At 50.1% G+C, this 12495-nt stretch overlaps 2 protein-coding genes across 2 annotated transcripts; both read right to left on the bottom strand.

Moving 5' to 3' along the window:
- Positions 1 to 2362: 2362 nt before the first annotated feature.
- LOC123124646 (putative cyclin-dependent kinase F-2) lies at positions 2363 to 4607 on the bottom strand. Its single transcript, XM_044545230.1, has 2 exons — positions 4408 to 4607; positions 2363 to 3957 (listed from the first exon to the last, which is right to left on the bottom strand). The coding sequence occupies exons 1-2, from the start codon at positions 4517 to 4519 to the stop codon at positions 2648 to 2650; spliced, it is 1422 nt and encodes a 473-aa protein (XP_044401165.1). The 5' UTR covers positions 4520 to 4607; the 3' UTR covers positions 2363 to 2647.
- A 1276-nt stretch (positions 4608 to 5883) lies between these two features.
- Positions 5884 to 11549, bottom strand: LOC123120808 (WD repeat and HMG-box DNA-binding protein 1). The gene is made up of 12 exons (XM_044540801.1): positions 11143 to 11549; positions 9930 to 11041; positions 9644 to 9820; positions 9413 to 9526; positions 8292 to 8396; positions 7951 to 8085; positions 7812 to 7867; positions 7630 to 7735; positions 7146 to 7262; positions 6943 to 7069; positions 6724 to 6854; positions 5884 to 6637 (listed from the first exon to the last, which is right to left on the bottom strand). The coding sequence occupies exons 1-12, from the start codon at positions 11456 to 11458 to the stop codon at positions 6101 to 6103; spliced, it is 3033 nt and encodes a 1010-aa protein (XP_044396736.1). The 5' UTR covers positions 11459 to 11549; the 3' UTR covers positions 5884 to 6100.
- Positions 11550 to 12495: the final 946 nt, after the last annotated feature.

Here is a 12495-nt window from a genome sequence, read left to right as displayed (position 1 = left end):
TGAGGAGCTTGGGAAGGAGCCAAAGGCTGCTAATTATATGGTGGTATGGCGACCGCCGCCAGATGACTGGATTAAAATTAATGTTGATGCTAGTTACGTGGACAGTCTGAAAACCGCCGGTGTGGGAATCATGCCTAGGAATTCTGAAGGGAATGTCATCTTATCGTCGTGGGATTACATTGGTCATTGTACTAGTGTTGATGAAGGAGAGCTGAAGGCGTGCCTTATTGGTCTCTATATTGGTATGACCATTCATTCACCTATTTTGTGATGTCTTTTCTTTCAAATAAAATTCTTGACGAGTCATCGCTCATGGATCTTCAAAAGGAAGCGCTTAGCGTTTGAAAATTGATGCAGAGGGCCAATGCGGTGGCCCACGAGATTGTTAAGTGTTTTTTTAATAGTTTTTGCTAAACGTCGCGCATGCTGTAATGAATGATTAGAAAACATTTTAATTATTTAATAACATTGGAGTGCTTTATAAAAAAACAATGAGGGGGAGTGCTCCTCATCCCCCTCCCCTCCCTCTCCTCCCGCGACGCTCCCGCGAGCGCCGGGGGGAAACCCTAGCTCCGGCCCGCGGCCCTCCTACTCGCGCTTCCCTCCCCTCGCCGCCGCCCCAACGTGCTAGTAGGCTAAGCCCTGCCAGCGCGGGCGGCGGCGGGGTGTTCCTCCTTCCCCCGCCCGGGACGACGGTCGCGGGATCCAAGATCGGGTGGCGGCGCAGCACTTTCCTCGGGGCACGGCGGCGCGGCGGCAGCAGCAGGCGGCGGAGACGCGGGCTGCGGGTGGCGGCGTGAAGGGGCTGAGGCGTGGTGGGGCGCGGTGGGCTCCGGCGGCGTTGACCCTGTCGGCGGGCGGCCAGATCTGGGCCCAGGCGGCATGGGCCGGGAGCGGCCTGGGCTACGGGCGTCCGCCTCTGCCGTGGCCATGGCTGGTAGGGTCGGAGGCGCAGCGGCGGTGGCAGGTGGGCGGGCTGCTTGGTTTCCAGGCGTCCCGCCGGCAGGACGGCGACGGCGGCGCGGTTGGACTCCCCGGTGAGCTTCCTCGGGGGTGGGCGGCGGTCCTGGTGGGCACTCCTTGCCGGTGGCTGGGGCTGTGTTGGTGGCCTTGCGCGGCTCTGCGCTGGGCGCCGAGGCGGGGCGGCACGGGGGTGTGTCCGGGGGGAGGGATTTGGCTGGAGGGATGGGCCGCGCCGACGTGCTCGGGCCCCCGTCACCGGCACGGGGGTGTGCCGGTCTGGATGCGCCCGCTCCCCCACCTCCCCCTTTCCCCGGCCGCGGGCGGGCGGCTGTAGCGCCGGCGATCTTCCAGGCGGGATACATTCTGCGGCTCGTCGGTCTGGTGTGTCCCCTTGGTCCAAAGTTGATCCTTTTGGGTGATCTTGGGGGTGTTTGGATGTTGGCGGCGGCCCTGGCGGCGGGAGGCGTGGCGTTCGTGGACGGAACCTACGTCTCGGGTGTGGGCGGGCAACCATGGCCTCGCGGGGGGTTTGGTTGCGGCTGGTTGGCAGAGCGAGGGTATGTCGGAGGGGTGCGAGCGCCGGAGTTCATCACTTGCCTAGTCCTTGTACTGGCCGACGACGGCGGCGGCCGTGGTCGTCGTATCCTTCATGAAGGCGCCGTGGCGGTGCTCCTACCCCTCGCATGTGACTCCGGGTGAAAACTTGATCTACGGATCAGACGGTGGCAGCTATCCGTGGGCGTCCCCTTCTAGGAGGCACTGTCTTGGAGTCCCTGCTCTGTCATGACCATATCCCCCCTCCTCGTTTCTTGGTGGAGGTCTCCGTCCTCTTCAAGCGGTTATCATTCGTCATTTTTAGTTAGCTTGGTTGGCGGTGGCATTGGGGGACGGTGCTCGACACCTTTGTATCATGTCTTGGATGTGTGTTGTGTGCGGTGGTGGTGTGCGTTGTATCGGTCTGTCCGGATGTTGTGATGATGTTGGCTTTATAATATAAAGCGGGGAAACCTTTTTCGGTAAAAAAACATATATTGTTGGCAGGGCTAATAACTGGATCAGGAGTGCTAAATTACAAAATGTGGACAAACCATGGGATCAGTATTGTTGGCAGGGCTAATAACTGGATCAGGATTGCTAAATTACAAAATGTGGACAAACCATGGGATCAGTTATGTAGGCTGTTATGTGTCAGGTTTGCAGAATTGGAAAAGTTCCATTCAGTTAAACAACTCACACTGTCAGTTTCTGGATATATTGGCAAATTCTAGGAGATACTGGCAGTGGTAAGAGACGAGCAGCCTTATTTACAAGAGCAGCCTTAAAACCAAGCATTAGATGTAACTTGAGACCTTAAAGGCCAACAACTCCATCAGAGTATGAAAGTGGATTGTAGGCAAAGTACCAGTCCTTTGTGGGTCAAAGGATGAACAATGTGTAGTCTTATAAATCTCACGAGAGATCATACATTACAGCTGCTCCCAGGTTCTAAGCTACTCCTGCCACTAGGAAACAAGTAGTAATTAGCACAAGCTCCCATGCAACTCACAAATGGTGAGCCCCATACAAGAGGGGGTGGTCGCTGTAGGCACAGGCACCTCACCTCTCCGCATACAACTATGGTTTACATGTAGCCTACTAAGAATTATGGTTACAGGACCCTAGGTCAGTGTCCCACGGTGACCTGCTATAATCCCACCGGAGCATCGTCATTGTGAGCGAACCACGGAAGTTTGAGCGCGGCGGCGGCCGCCAACCGCTTGCTGGGATTGCACGCCAGAAGCCCCTTGAGAACCTGGAACCCTTCCTTGGACAGAAGCTCCTCCGGGAACAGCTCGCGCAGCCGGTTGCCGTTCCACTGTCCTCGCCGGCGCTGCTGCGCCTGCTCTCGCCGCCACACCGGCACCTTGTCAGCCACGAACGACGACTCGTATGGCTTCCACTCCCTCTTCCCCGGCACGCCAAACACGTCGTAGATCATCTGCAGCTGGTCGGAGTCGCAGCGCCCTTTGAACAGCGCCTCCCCGGTGAGGAGCTCCGCCATCACGCAGCCGAGGGACCACGTGTCGACGAGCGTGTCGTAGCCCGGTTTCTCCAGCAGCATCTCCGGCGCGCAGTACTTCCTCGTTCCGGCGGCCCAGTAATCGTCGTCGGCGTTCTGCCCCGCGATTGACAGTGCCGAGCCGTAGTCGCCGATCTTCACGGCGCCGTCGACGGCCACGAGGATGTTCTTGAGCTTGATGTCGCGGTGGATGATGAGGTTCTTGTGCAGCTCCTCCGCGCCGGACAGCAGCTGCCTCATTATGAGGCGCACGTTGGCCTCCGGGAACGGCCGGCCGGTGCGGGCCATGCGATCGCGGAGGACGTGGTGCAGGGACGGCCCGAGGCACTCCATGACGAGGGAGTAGACCCCGGTGTCCGGATCGCGCGCGAGTCCATGGAGACGAAGGAGGGCGGGGTGGCCGTGACACGCGGCCATGAAACAGGCCTCCCGCAGGATATAGTCGGCGCCGCTGCAGCAGTCTTCGCGGATAGTCTTCAGGGCGACGGTGTGGCCGGTCGCGTGGTGGCGCGCCTTGGTGACGTCGGCGGTCGAGCCATCTCCGAGACTGCGCAACTCCTCGTACTCGTAGCGGCGGGTGATGCCCTGGCAGGGCTTCCTCCTCCTGCTGCCGATCTTCCTCGCCTCCGCGGCAGCGTTGGCGACGTCGGCGATCATGGAGTAAACGGCGGCAACTCGGCTGGCGCTCATGGGCGTCTCGGTGGCGACGTGCTCGTCGATCATGGCGCAGATGGAGGCGACCCGGGACGCGATGGTGGGTTTCTTTCCCGCGGTTGCGCGCCGCTCGTCGGCGACAGCCATGGTCATACGCGAGGCGGCGTAGGGCAAGGTGTTGTCCAGAACTTCCGAGTTCCCAACCGAGTAGCCGCCCTTGGACGCGCGAGCAATGCTAGCGAGGTGATGATGAACGGGGGATTCGACCACAGGATTATCGACTGTATATATGATGAAGGAAGGAGGCTCGACCTGCAATCCCGCGTCGACGCGAATTCGGAAAGAAACAGCGTAGAGCGCACGGAAAAAATTAATCCGTGGATCAGCTCGATCCCCACGTTTCCCACCATCTTGGCCGCCTGGAAATCGCCGCGGCGAGCCACGGTCGGATCACGATGCCAGTGGTTAGATTGATTTGCCGGCCGGTTGAGGCGAGAAGAAACGGAGCCGAGCGCGCAACTAGGAATTGAGCCGATCCGAGGGGAGCGCACTCTGGATGGATGAGCCGAGCAGAGGCGCCTGCGTTGGCTACGTGGGATGACGACATTAGACACGTGGCGGCAGATGCCGGATCCAGTTTTGCGGACGGGATCCACGGGGAAAAAAAAACGCGCACGCATTGGCTCGCCTCCCTCTTTATCGGTCCCCTTGCTGCCGCTAGGTGACGCCACCGTGCAAAGCCCGGGCGGTGGTCGTCAGTGGCGGGGCTCCTTCCTCGAACGGTGGGGATCCGGATAGTGTGGCCCTGAGAGGCACGACGGCCCTCTCAGGTGACGCAGTCATCGTGGCTATACTGGCAACACCACGGATAGAGTGGAGGCTGGCAGTTAAGTGTGTTCAACCCAACTCCCGTGTGATCCTCGGCATTGACATCAGGATTGTCTAGCGCGGCTGCAACTGTGGTGCACATGGATGCCATATCTTGCCGGGGTGGCCGGTTCTTGCTCCCACGGTGGTTTTTGTGTTGCAGTGCAAGTTGCAGGGTCGACAATGCGCAATTGTGTGGCTCCTGCCTTTGTTTGCTGCGGAAAGATAAGGTTCGGACGGGCGGTGGTCTACGACCGCCGCTTATGTTCTTGGAGTCATCGTTGTTCAAGGCCATGTGCCCTCTTTCGAGCTTTGGGGGGAAACCCTTACTTCACATCTTCCTAGAACGGGCGATGGTGACACATCTTGCATCACGTTCCTTCTCGAAGGCGTCGCCCTGGTTTGCAGGTTCCATCACTGCTTGTTGTGGGGATGTTGAGGCTGTGACCCTGGATCAAAGTGGTGTAGCTTCTTGTTCTGCAATGATGGTGACTTCGAGTGAAGTTAGTTTGTGGTTGAGTTTTGGTGATCGATGTCATCCTACTTGTTCGAGGGGACCCTCGTGCCCCACACTGTCTTTGCGGAGTCGAAGCTCTCGAGGAGGTGCCAACGGTGACATATGGGTGTTCGGTTGCAAGGCCTAGTCGACACAGACTCAACGCTTGTCTCTTGCGAGGTTTGTCGCTTGAGTTAGAGTTGTCTAGTCGCCTGTGCGGGTGGCCGACTATTTGGCAAGGCGGGCATGGATTCTGATGGCTATTGCAACAGGGGCTTTGCTAGTCGTCTTCAATGGTTAAGCAGGAGTCGTTGGCTGGTGGGATGATGACGCTTGATGACAACCCCGGCGATATTTTTCTTTTGGATGGCGTGTCTTCATCACTCCAAGTGGGTAAACAAGACTTCTGGATGGGCATCTGTCTTCATGACTTCATGTGGGTAGCCAAGTCGGCCTATGTTGCCCTGTGTGGCCCGTCGTGACTTATTCATCATTTTTCCGCTAATTAAGCAGGCAATTCTACTTTATTAACAAGGTGAGACAAATCTTTTGACTCCATTTTAAAAAGAAACTAAAGAACAAACATGAGTTTAGAGGGTTAAACAAACTACATATGGAGTAGGATTGATATGTGCCAAATCAATTTCCTTGAGTATTTACGGCTGATTAGTTAGTACTCACTACTTAAAACAATGGTTTACTACATATCTAACAAACCAGTTCAGGGCCAATCTGCACATACACTCCGTATTTTGTAAGGGTGTATCATTGAAGAAGGCCATCACATAAGCAATTTGTGCACTTAAAGACAAATGCTGAAGGTGCTACCTTGACAGATGGGGAATATTGTAAAAGATGATATGCATAGAACATCCAAGCTACAAAGTTTATTGTCCGAAAAATACATCCAGACTACAAAGTAAACTGAGGAGCTGTCAAATTATATGTTGGTCCAACTACACTACCAGAATTTAAGTGGAAAGGAAAAGCACTTCGGATGTTAGTTAAAGGTGACTGACTGTCAGTTTCCATCCTCCAGGTCCATATGGCAAGAAAATCAATTATACTTTCACCTTCTTGCTGTTGGCTTTGTCGACTTTCTCGCTTTCAACCTTCATCTTTTTTATGGAATCCAAAAGGGATGATGACTGTTCTTTGTTGGACGAAGATTTTGCAAAGGGGTTAAGTGGCCGCTGAGGCTCTCCTCGGTTGCCTTCTTCACTGCTCTTATTTTTAGCACCAGCCTGATCAATGCCTCCTTTCAAAATCGGTTCAGCTGTTCCATCCCTCTCCCTTTTTGCTTTCCCTTCTGAGTTATCATTTTTCTTGGGTATCTTGGCTGAAGGGGTAACGGCAGGTGAAACCTTTGCAATGTTATCCTTCACGTCTTTTGGTTGTTCTGATTCTGCCTTCTTAGGTCCAGCTGCACTGCTTCGTCGGGCAAAAGGGTTCGGTGTGGATGCCTCCTCCAAGTTACCTCCAGTTTGCACAATTTTAGCAGGTTGGATTGTATGGAGCGCTGGTGAGTGGTTTGTACTGGCCGGATTCGAGCAAACACCTACTGTTCCAGCAGTTCTTGCATCATTTAACATTCTCTCCTGCAAGATGTCATCGTAATCATGAATGAATTGGTAACAGCAGGTAGGTTCTATTCAGGGCAAGAAATAAGGGGTGTGGCTTTCACCTCAAGTAATGAACTGAACTTCTCTTGTAATATAGGAAGTTTCAAGCGTGTAACAAGTGTTAATGCTCCCTTCATTGATTTCTCCAACGTCAGTAACTTTGCAAGCTCAGTGGCTCGAACTAGTTTATCACCTGTGGAAAAGTAAGAACATAAGACATAAAATTTAAGAGAAAGAACCATTTGGCAACAATTCATGAATTTTGTTCAAGATTTTTATACCATTGCAGCAGGTAGAGATGAGTCTCAGGATGCACCGGTCAAGTGCAGCCTCTGTATTGAATGCTTCATCTTCAAATGCAGTTGTGTCCAGACCCAGAGCGGCGATTTCTTCTATTTTCTTTTGGATCTGAGACAAAAAGGAATGCTTAAACAACAGAGCACAGACACTGGCCTTTTAAGTTCGAGAAAGGAACATGGTGTACCTGTGAGAGATGCAACTTCCTTGTCATGAACTCGTTTTCCAAACTATTGGCTCCAAGGTCAGATGACGCAAGAGGAAATGACAGCTCAAGTATAGTTAGAACAGGCTTGGGCATCACCTAAGATCAAGAGAACATGAGTCAAAGAGCAGATCAAAATCCAGTGAGGAAACTGGGGACTTGTTACATCATCAAAATTGGCAATGATTTTAACATTTTGGTGTGTTGCTTTATGTGCTTAGTGCTTAGTGTATTGGCTCTTTTTCTTTCTAGGATACTACTACAACAACCCAAACAACATACATTCTAGAATTAACTATAGAAGACAAAAGAAAATCAAAGTAACTTTACCCAATTCTTCATTAAACACCAAAAAAATATGATTTCCCATCTTCCAGATTACATGGCTGAAAGCATCTTTCTTGACAGATTGAACTTAAGAACTTCAACAAATAGGAAAACTTGTTCAAAGAGAAGCAAAGCATACCTGAGGATAACATTCAGGGGATTTGCATAGAATGCAGAATATATTATTAGCATCTAAACCCACCACCCAGTGGCTTTCATCTTCAGATTTTCTTGCCTTGGTTGAACTGAAATTAGAGACAGTGATTAAGTGTGCTTCAGCGGTAATTTTTTAATGTTTAACTTGCAAGGAAGATTCTATACCTAAACACAGGAAGCCAACTCCCACCAAACTGAGCGGAAAATACCCTCAGTATTCCCTGGAATTATTGATGGTCAGTGTAAAAAATTAGCATCATTAAACCAACATTCAACTGTTGATGTACTCATGAGGCATAAATACCTTGGAGTCATATGAACTAAGTTGGCCATTCTCACTGAAACCAAACCAAGATAGTTGAGAGGATGGAGTCAAGACAAGGCGACCAGACATTGATTGTGCCCCTTCAGTTATGTTGAATACCTTAACATCTAGGACCTGTCAGTGGTAGTCATGAAAACTGCATTAGTTATTTATTTTTACAAACTGGTATATCCACTGTCAGTTCTCATAGAGGATACAAATGTGGAAACTGGACAGGTATGCAACTATAAACTTCAAAAAAGAAAACTTGATCACAACATCTATGAGCTATCAATATTACATCATCAAAAGGCAAAGCAAATGGGCATGCCAACAAATACCTGATCTCCTGAGGGTAGGCAATCTGAAGCATGGGTCACAATTGCTAGCTGATCCCCGTGACCTGCCACTGTAACCACTGGACCACTGACTGAAAGGATGTGCATCTGTAGAATGAGAATTTGATCAATTAAACAGTTAAATGTTGGTGGTTGGTAAGTAAAAAAACAAAGAGGGAAGATGTCTCGGTACCATGGTTTTATACAATATATATTCAACTACTGATTATTCGTATCAACAACAAAATTACCAAACTTAGAGAACATGATAAATTTTCTTATCTTGCCTGGAAAAAATTCTGGGCTTTCATATTTTCATGTTAGTATAAAAAAATAGCTCTGTGAAAGGATCACACTCTTAACATTTAAGTCCTTTCAGTGAAGGTCTCGGATAATATATTTTTCAAGAACACACAGGGGAACTGCATGCCTATATATTGAGATAGGAAGCAAGGGTCATGTACAGAGGATGGGCGCCACATAGACGGCAGCCTCAACCTCTCATTCCGCCTGAGCAGCACTAGGTAACTAATCTCCTAATTACTTGAGCTCAGCTTATTATAACCGATTTGTGGTGCAGTACTTGACAGTGTGAATATTATAAGCAAGATTGAGAGAGCATCTACTACCAAACTATCATATGGTATAATTAGGAAAACTCATTACGCAAACAAGAATGATGTACACTACAGTAATGTTCCAATATAGCACTTGGTTAAATGTGCACTTTCCAACTGATAGATGGCAAACACAGATTACAGATGGAAATATAACCACTTGAGAATAATAGAGTGCAGGCCTTCATGAATACGGATTTTTATGCAAGCACATTTGCTGCAATTATGATCTGTGAACCAAGAGTCAGTGCACTGATGGTTTGTTTTGAAGTATTAGACCTGAGGGGTTCTCTTTCAGAGCATTATAATTTTCATGCCATAATTTCTCACCATAGGAATCAGAAAGCTCTAGTGCAGTGCATGACACTGAACAAACTGTGTTCATTGGTGGTTTTGAGCCAACAGGAGGCAGCCTACTTTCAGATAAAGGAACCTGGCTAACTCCACAAGAATAATGCTGGTAGAAAAATAAGAACATTAGAAATAAAAACACAAGCTTGTAAAAACCTGCAAGCCCCCTTCGGTGAAGATGCGCAAAAAATTTAAACTTGTGACTGCAGCAACCCATCCAGCACCAAGAGCCACAGACTTCACTTCTTCTCCCTCAAACCTCATTGACCACTACAATTGGACATACATAAACACCCCTTGTTTAAGTAACCAGTAAATGTGAGCTGTATTAAAACACTCTAATTCTTGAAGGTGCAGAACATTTACGTTAGATGCAAAAAACCTTACCTCACTGTTACCAGCCCAGCTGCTGAAGGGGCGGTACATAAGAGTGCTCATATTGTTGTCACCCTTGCATGGATTTGCAAACACGCTTCCTGATTCATTCAGTGCAGCCATGGTGAAACCAAAATAGTCGGTCATGGAAGGGACTCTGGGGCCTCTTCCTGTGTCGTGGAAGTCAACCTGGAAAATGATTATATATGTCACAACTTCGGCAGAGAGACAATAAAACAGTAACTTCAGATAGTTTATTCAGTGGCTTATGAAGCAAACAACTGAAAGGGGATCTTACCTCTACATGTGAGTGCCCCTCATTTTCAATGGTAGTAATACTTCCAAGCATGTTGTAAGCAAGGAAATTTCGCTTGCCAGGATGAGATGGCGTTGACCCAGGCTGGAAGGCAGCTTGCATTCTTGCTGTACCCAACCTTCCAGAAGTTGCTGAATCATCCATTGCCTTCCTAGCACCTTCTTTGTTATCTTTGTGCCTACCTTTTGTTCTCTTGCCTGACTGCATCTCATGTATCATATCCTCATCTTCACTATCTCCATTCATGTGGTCATCAAATGTGGTCTTTCTCCTCAATCGCTTGTGGTTGAAAGGTGCTGAATCACCAAGACTTTCATCGACCTCATCATCAAAACCAGCTGATGTGCTTGGCTTTTCTTCTTCATCTTCGTCATCAAACAAAGGAACCCTCGGCGGGTTTAGCTCAGGCGCACCCTCAGTGGGCGACTTCATAGTCGAAGGGACCACTGATTCCCAAATCCCAAATTTGCCCATTACATCAATGAGTACTATAGCATTATCCTCCGGTTTCCATGCCATGCTACATATCCTTTCATCAAACTTCTGCCTCTCAATGTCCTGCCTTGACTTCACATCCCAGACAAGCACCTGCCTATCCAGGCTAGCAGTTGCCAGGTACCTCCCATTCGGGGACCAGCAAAGGCTGCATATTGGCTGCTCATGTTCTCCTTTCAGTGTGAATACCTCCTCCGCGGTGTCCCTGTCATACATGACCACATTATTCCTCAGCCCAGGAACAGCAAGGGTGTGCCCGTCGGGACTCCAACACAGGGTATTCTTCACTGAGTGGTCGGAACCGAATGTTGGGGCGACACGAGTCAAGCTTCGTGCCTCACTGCCCAAACAAAGATCCCAAAAGATGACCGTGCCAAAGCTGTCGATTGATGCCAGATAATCATTTTTGGGGTCAAAAGCCAGCCCGGTCACCGAGCCCTTGTGGCCTTTGAGCACCTTGGAGATCGTGTTGTCGACTGTAGCAATCAGCTTGATGCCGTCGTCATCGCCGGCGGCGGCCAAAAGGGCGCCCTTCTTGTTGAACGCCAGTGACCGGATCGGGAGGGTGAACCGGGCAACGTTGCTCTGGAACGTGCCGTCTGGAAAGAAATTCGGAGACATTTACAGATCTCGAAGTGAAAACAAAAATATAGAGTACTCGGATAAGATACCGCGCATCAGGACGGTCGGAACCACGAACCTGGGAAGGAGTAGAACTTGACGGAGTGGTCGATGGAACCGGAAGCCAGCGAGCCGCCGGAGCCCGGCGCGAGGGCGACGGCCGTGACGCCGTCCTTGTGGAGCCGGATCGTGGTGGCGGCCGCCGCTGAACCGGAGCCCCGGGCCCCGGTCCCCCCGGCGCTCACGGCGGCGGCGTCGTGGATCAGGATGGCGATGTCGGCGGCGGACGCGGTGACGACGTGCTGCCCCCCGGGGGCCCAGGCGACGGAGCAGAAGGCCGGGGAGCCGGAGCCCGCCTTGTGCGCCTCCCGCAGCTTCACCGCGCGGCCTTTCATGGCGAGACCGCGAGAGAGATGCTTCGCGTCCGAGGCTTCCTTGGTGAGCTGGTGGGGGATTTCGTGGGATTGGCCAAGATGCGGGGCGGGCGTTTTATGTTTCGATATGCTGGGGGCTAAACGAGTGGCGCGAAATTTCAGGGGTTTCCCCGCGGGAAATGGTCCGCTGGCGGGAAGATGGTCTTACCGGTAGGACCCGCGCGACTCCTCGCGGAAAGCTTGCTTTCCACCGTGGGCCAACGTTGGGCCGACCTGGCATTCCCCTTAGATCGAGTAATCTATTTATATAGATTTCTCAGAAAAAAATACATGGTGAAAACTATTTTTATAGTAGTATGTAATATCTGTGTGCAATGTTCTGACCATATTGTCATCAAGTATAAAAATTTCAACTATAAAAGAATATAGAGACTGAGAGTGCACCTATACCTTTAATTCGATTTTGCCATTGATGAAATGTAATTAGTTGGACGAACACTTAAATTGAATGATCTATACATCTTGGAATAAGCTTTCGCCCTGCTTAATAAATAAAGCAATCGACATGTCCATACAAGAAGCAACAAGTCACCGAGATAAAAATTAGGGCGTCGGCACAAGCACGCCAAAGAAAACATAAGAGAAAGCAAGAAAAAAGACCACCAAGTGGCCACATCATCAGAGGGTCCTCAAGGAAGAGAGGCATCGAGCAATGTCATGTAGTGCATGTTGGAAATATGCCCTAGAGGCAATAATAAATGGTTATTATTATATTTCTTTGTTCATGGTAATTGTCTATTGTTCATGCTATAATTGTATTGTCCGGAAATCGTAATACATGTGTGAATACATAGACCACAACGTGTCCCTAGTAAGCCTCTAGTTGACTAGCTCGTTGATCAACAGATTGTCATGGTTTCCTGACTATGGACATTGGATGTCATTGATAACGGGATCACATCATTAGGAGAATGATGTGATGGACAAGACCCAATCCTAAGCATAGCATAAAAGATCGTGTAGTTTCGTTTGCTAGAGCTTTTCCAATGTCAAGTATC

Source organism: Triticum aestivum, chromosome 5D, assembly GCF_018294505.1.
Source record: "Triticum aestivum cultivar Chinese Spring chromosome 5D, IWGSC CS RefSeq v2.1, whole genome shotgun sequence".
NCBI lineage: Eukaryota > Viridiplantae > Streptophyta > Magnoliopsida > Poales > Poaceae > Triticum > Triticum aestivum.
Note: the sequence above shows the minus strand (reverse complement) of the source record. Positions and strands in the feature narration are given on the sequence as shown.

Excerpts from the sequence above, each read along its gene's own strand:
- LOC123124646 (XM_044545230.1), bottom strand. The coding sequence starts at position 4,519 with ATGACTGCGTCACCTGAGAGGGCCGTCGTGCCTCTCAGGGCCACACTA. Across the intron at positions 3,958-4,407 it reads CACCGCCCGGGCTTTGCACG|TCGATAATCCTGTGGTCGAA; the intron begins GTGGCGTCACCT and ends TCATATATACAG.
- LOC123120808 (XM_044540801.1), bottom strand. The coding sequence starts at position 11,458 with ATGAAAGGCCGCGCGGTGAAGCTGCGGGAGGCGCACAAGGCGGGCTCC. Across the intron at positions 9,821-9,929 it reads AGGGGCACTCACATGTAGAG|GTTGACTTCCACGACACAGG; the intron begins GTAAGATCCCCT and ends ATCATTTTCCAG. Across the intron at positions 8,397-9,412 it reads TCACCGAAGGGGGCTTGCAG|ATGCACATCCTTTCAGTCAG; the intron begins GTTTTTACAAGC and ends CTCATTCTACAG.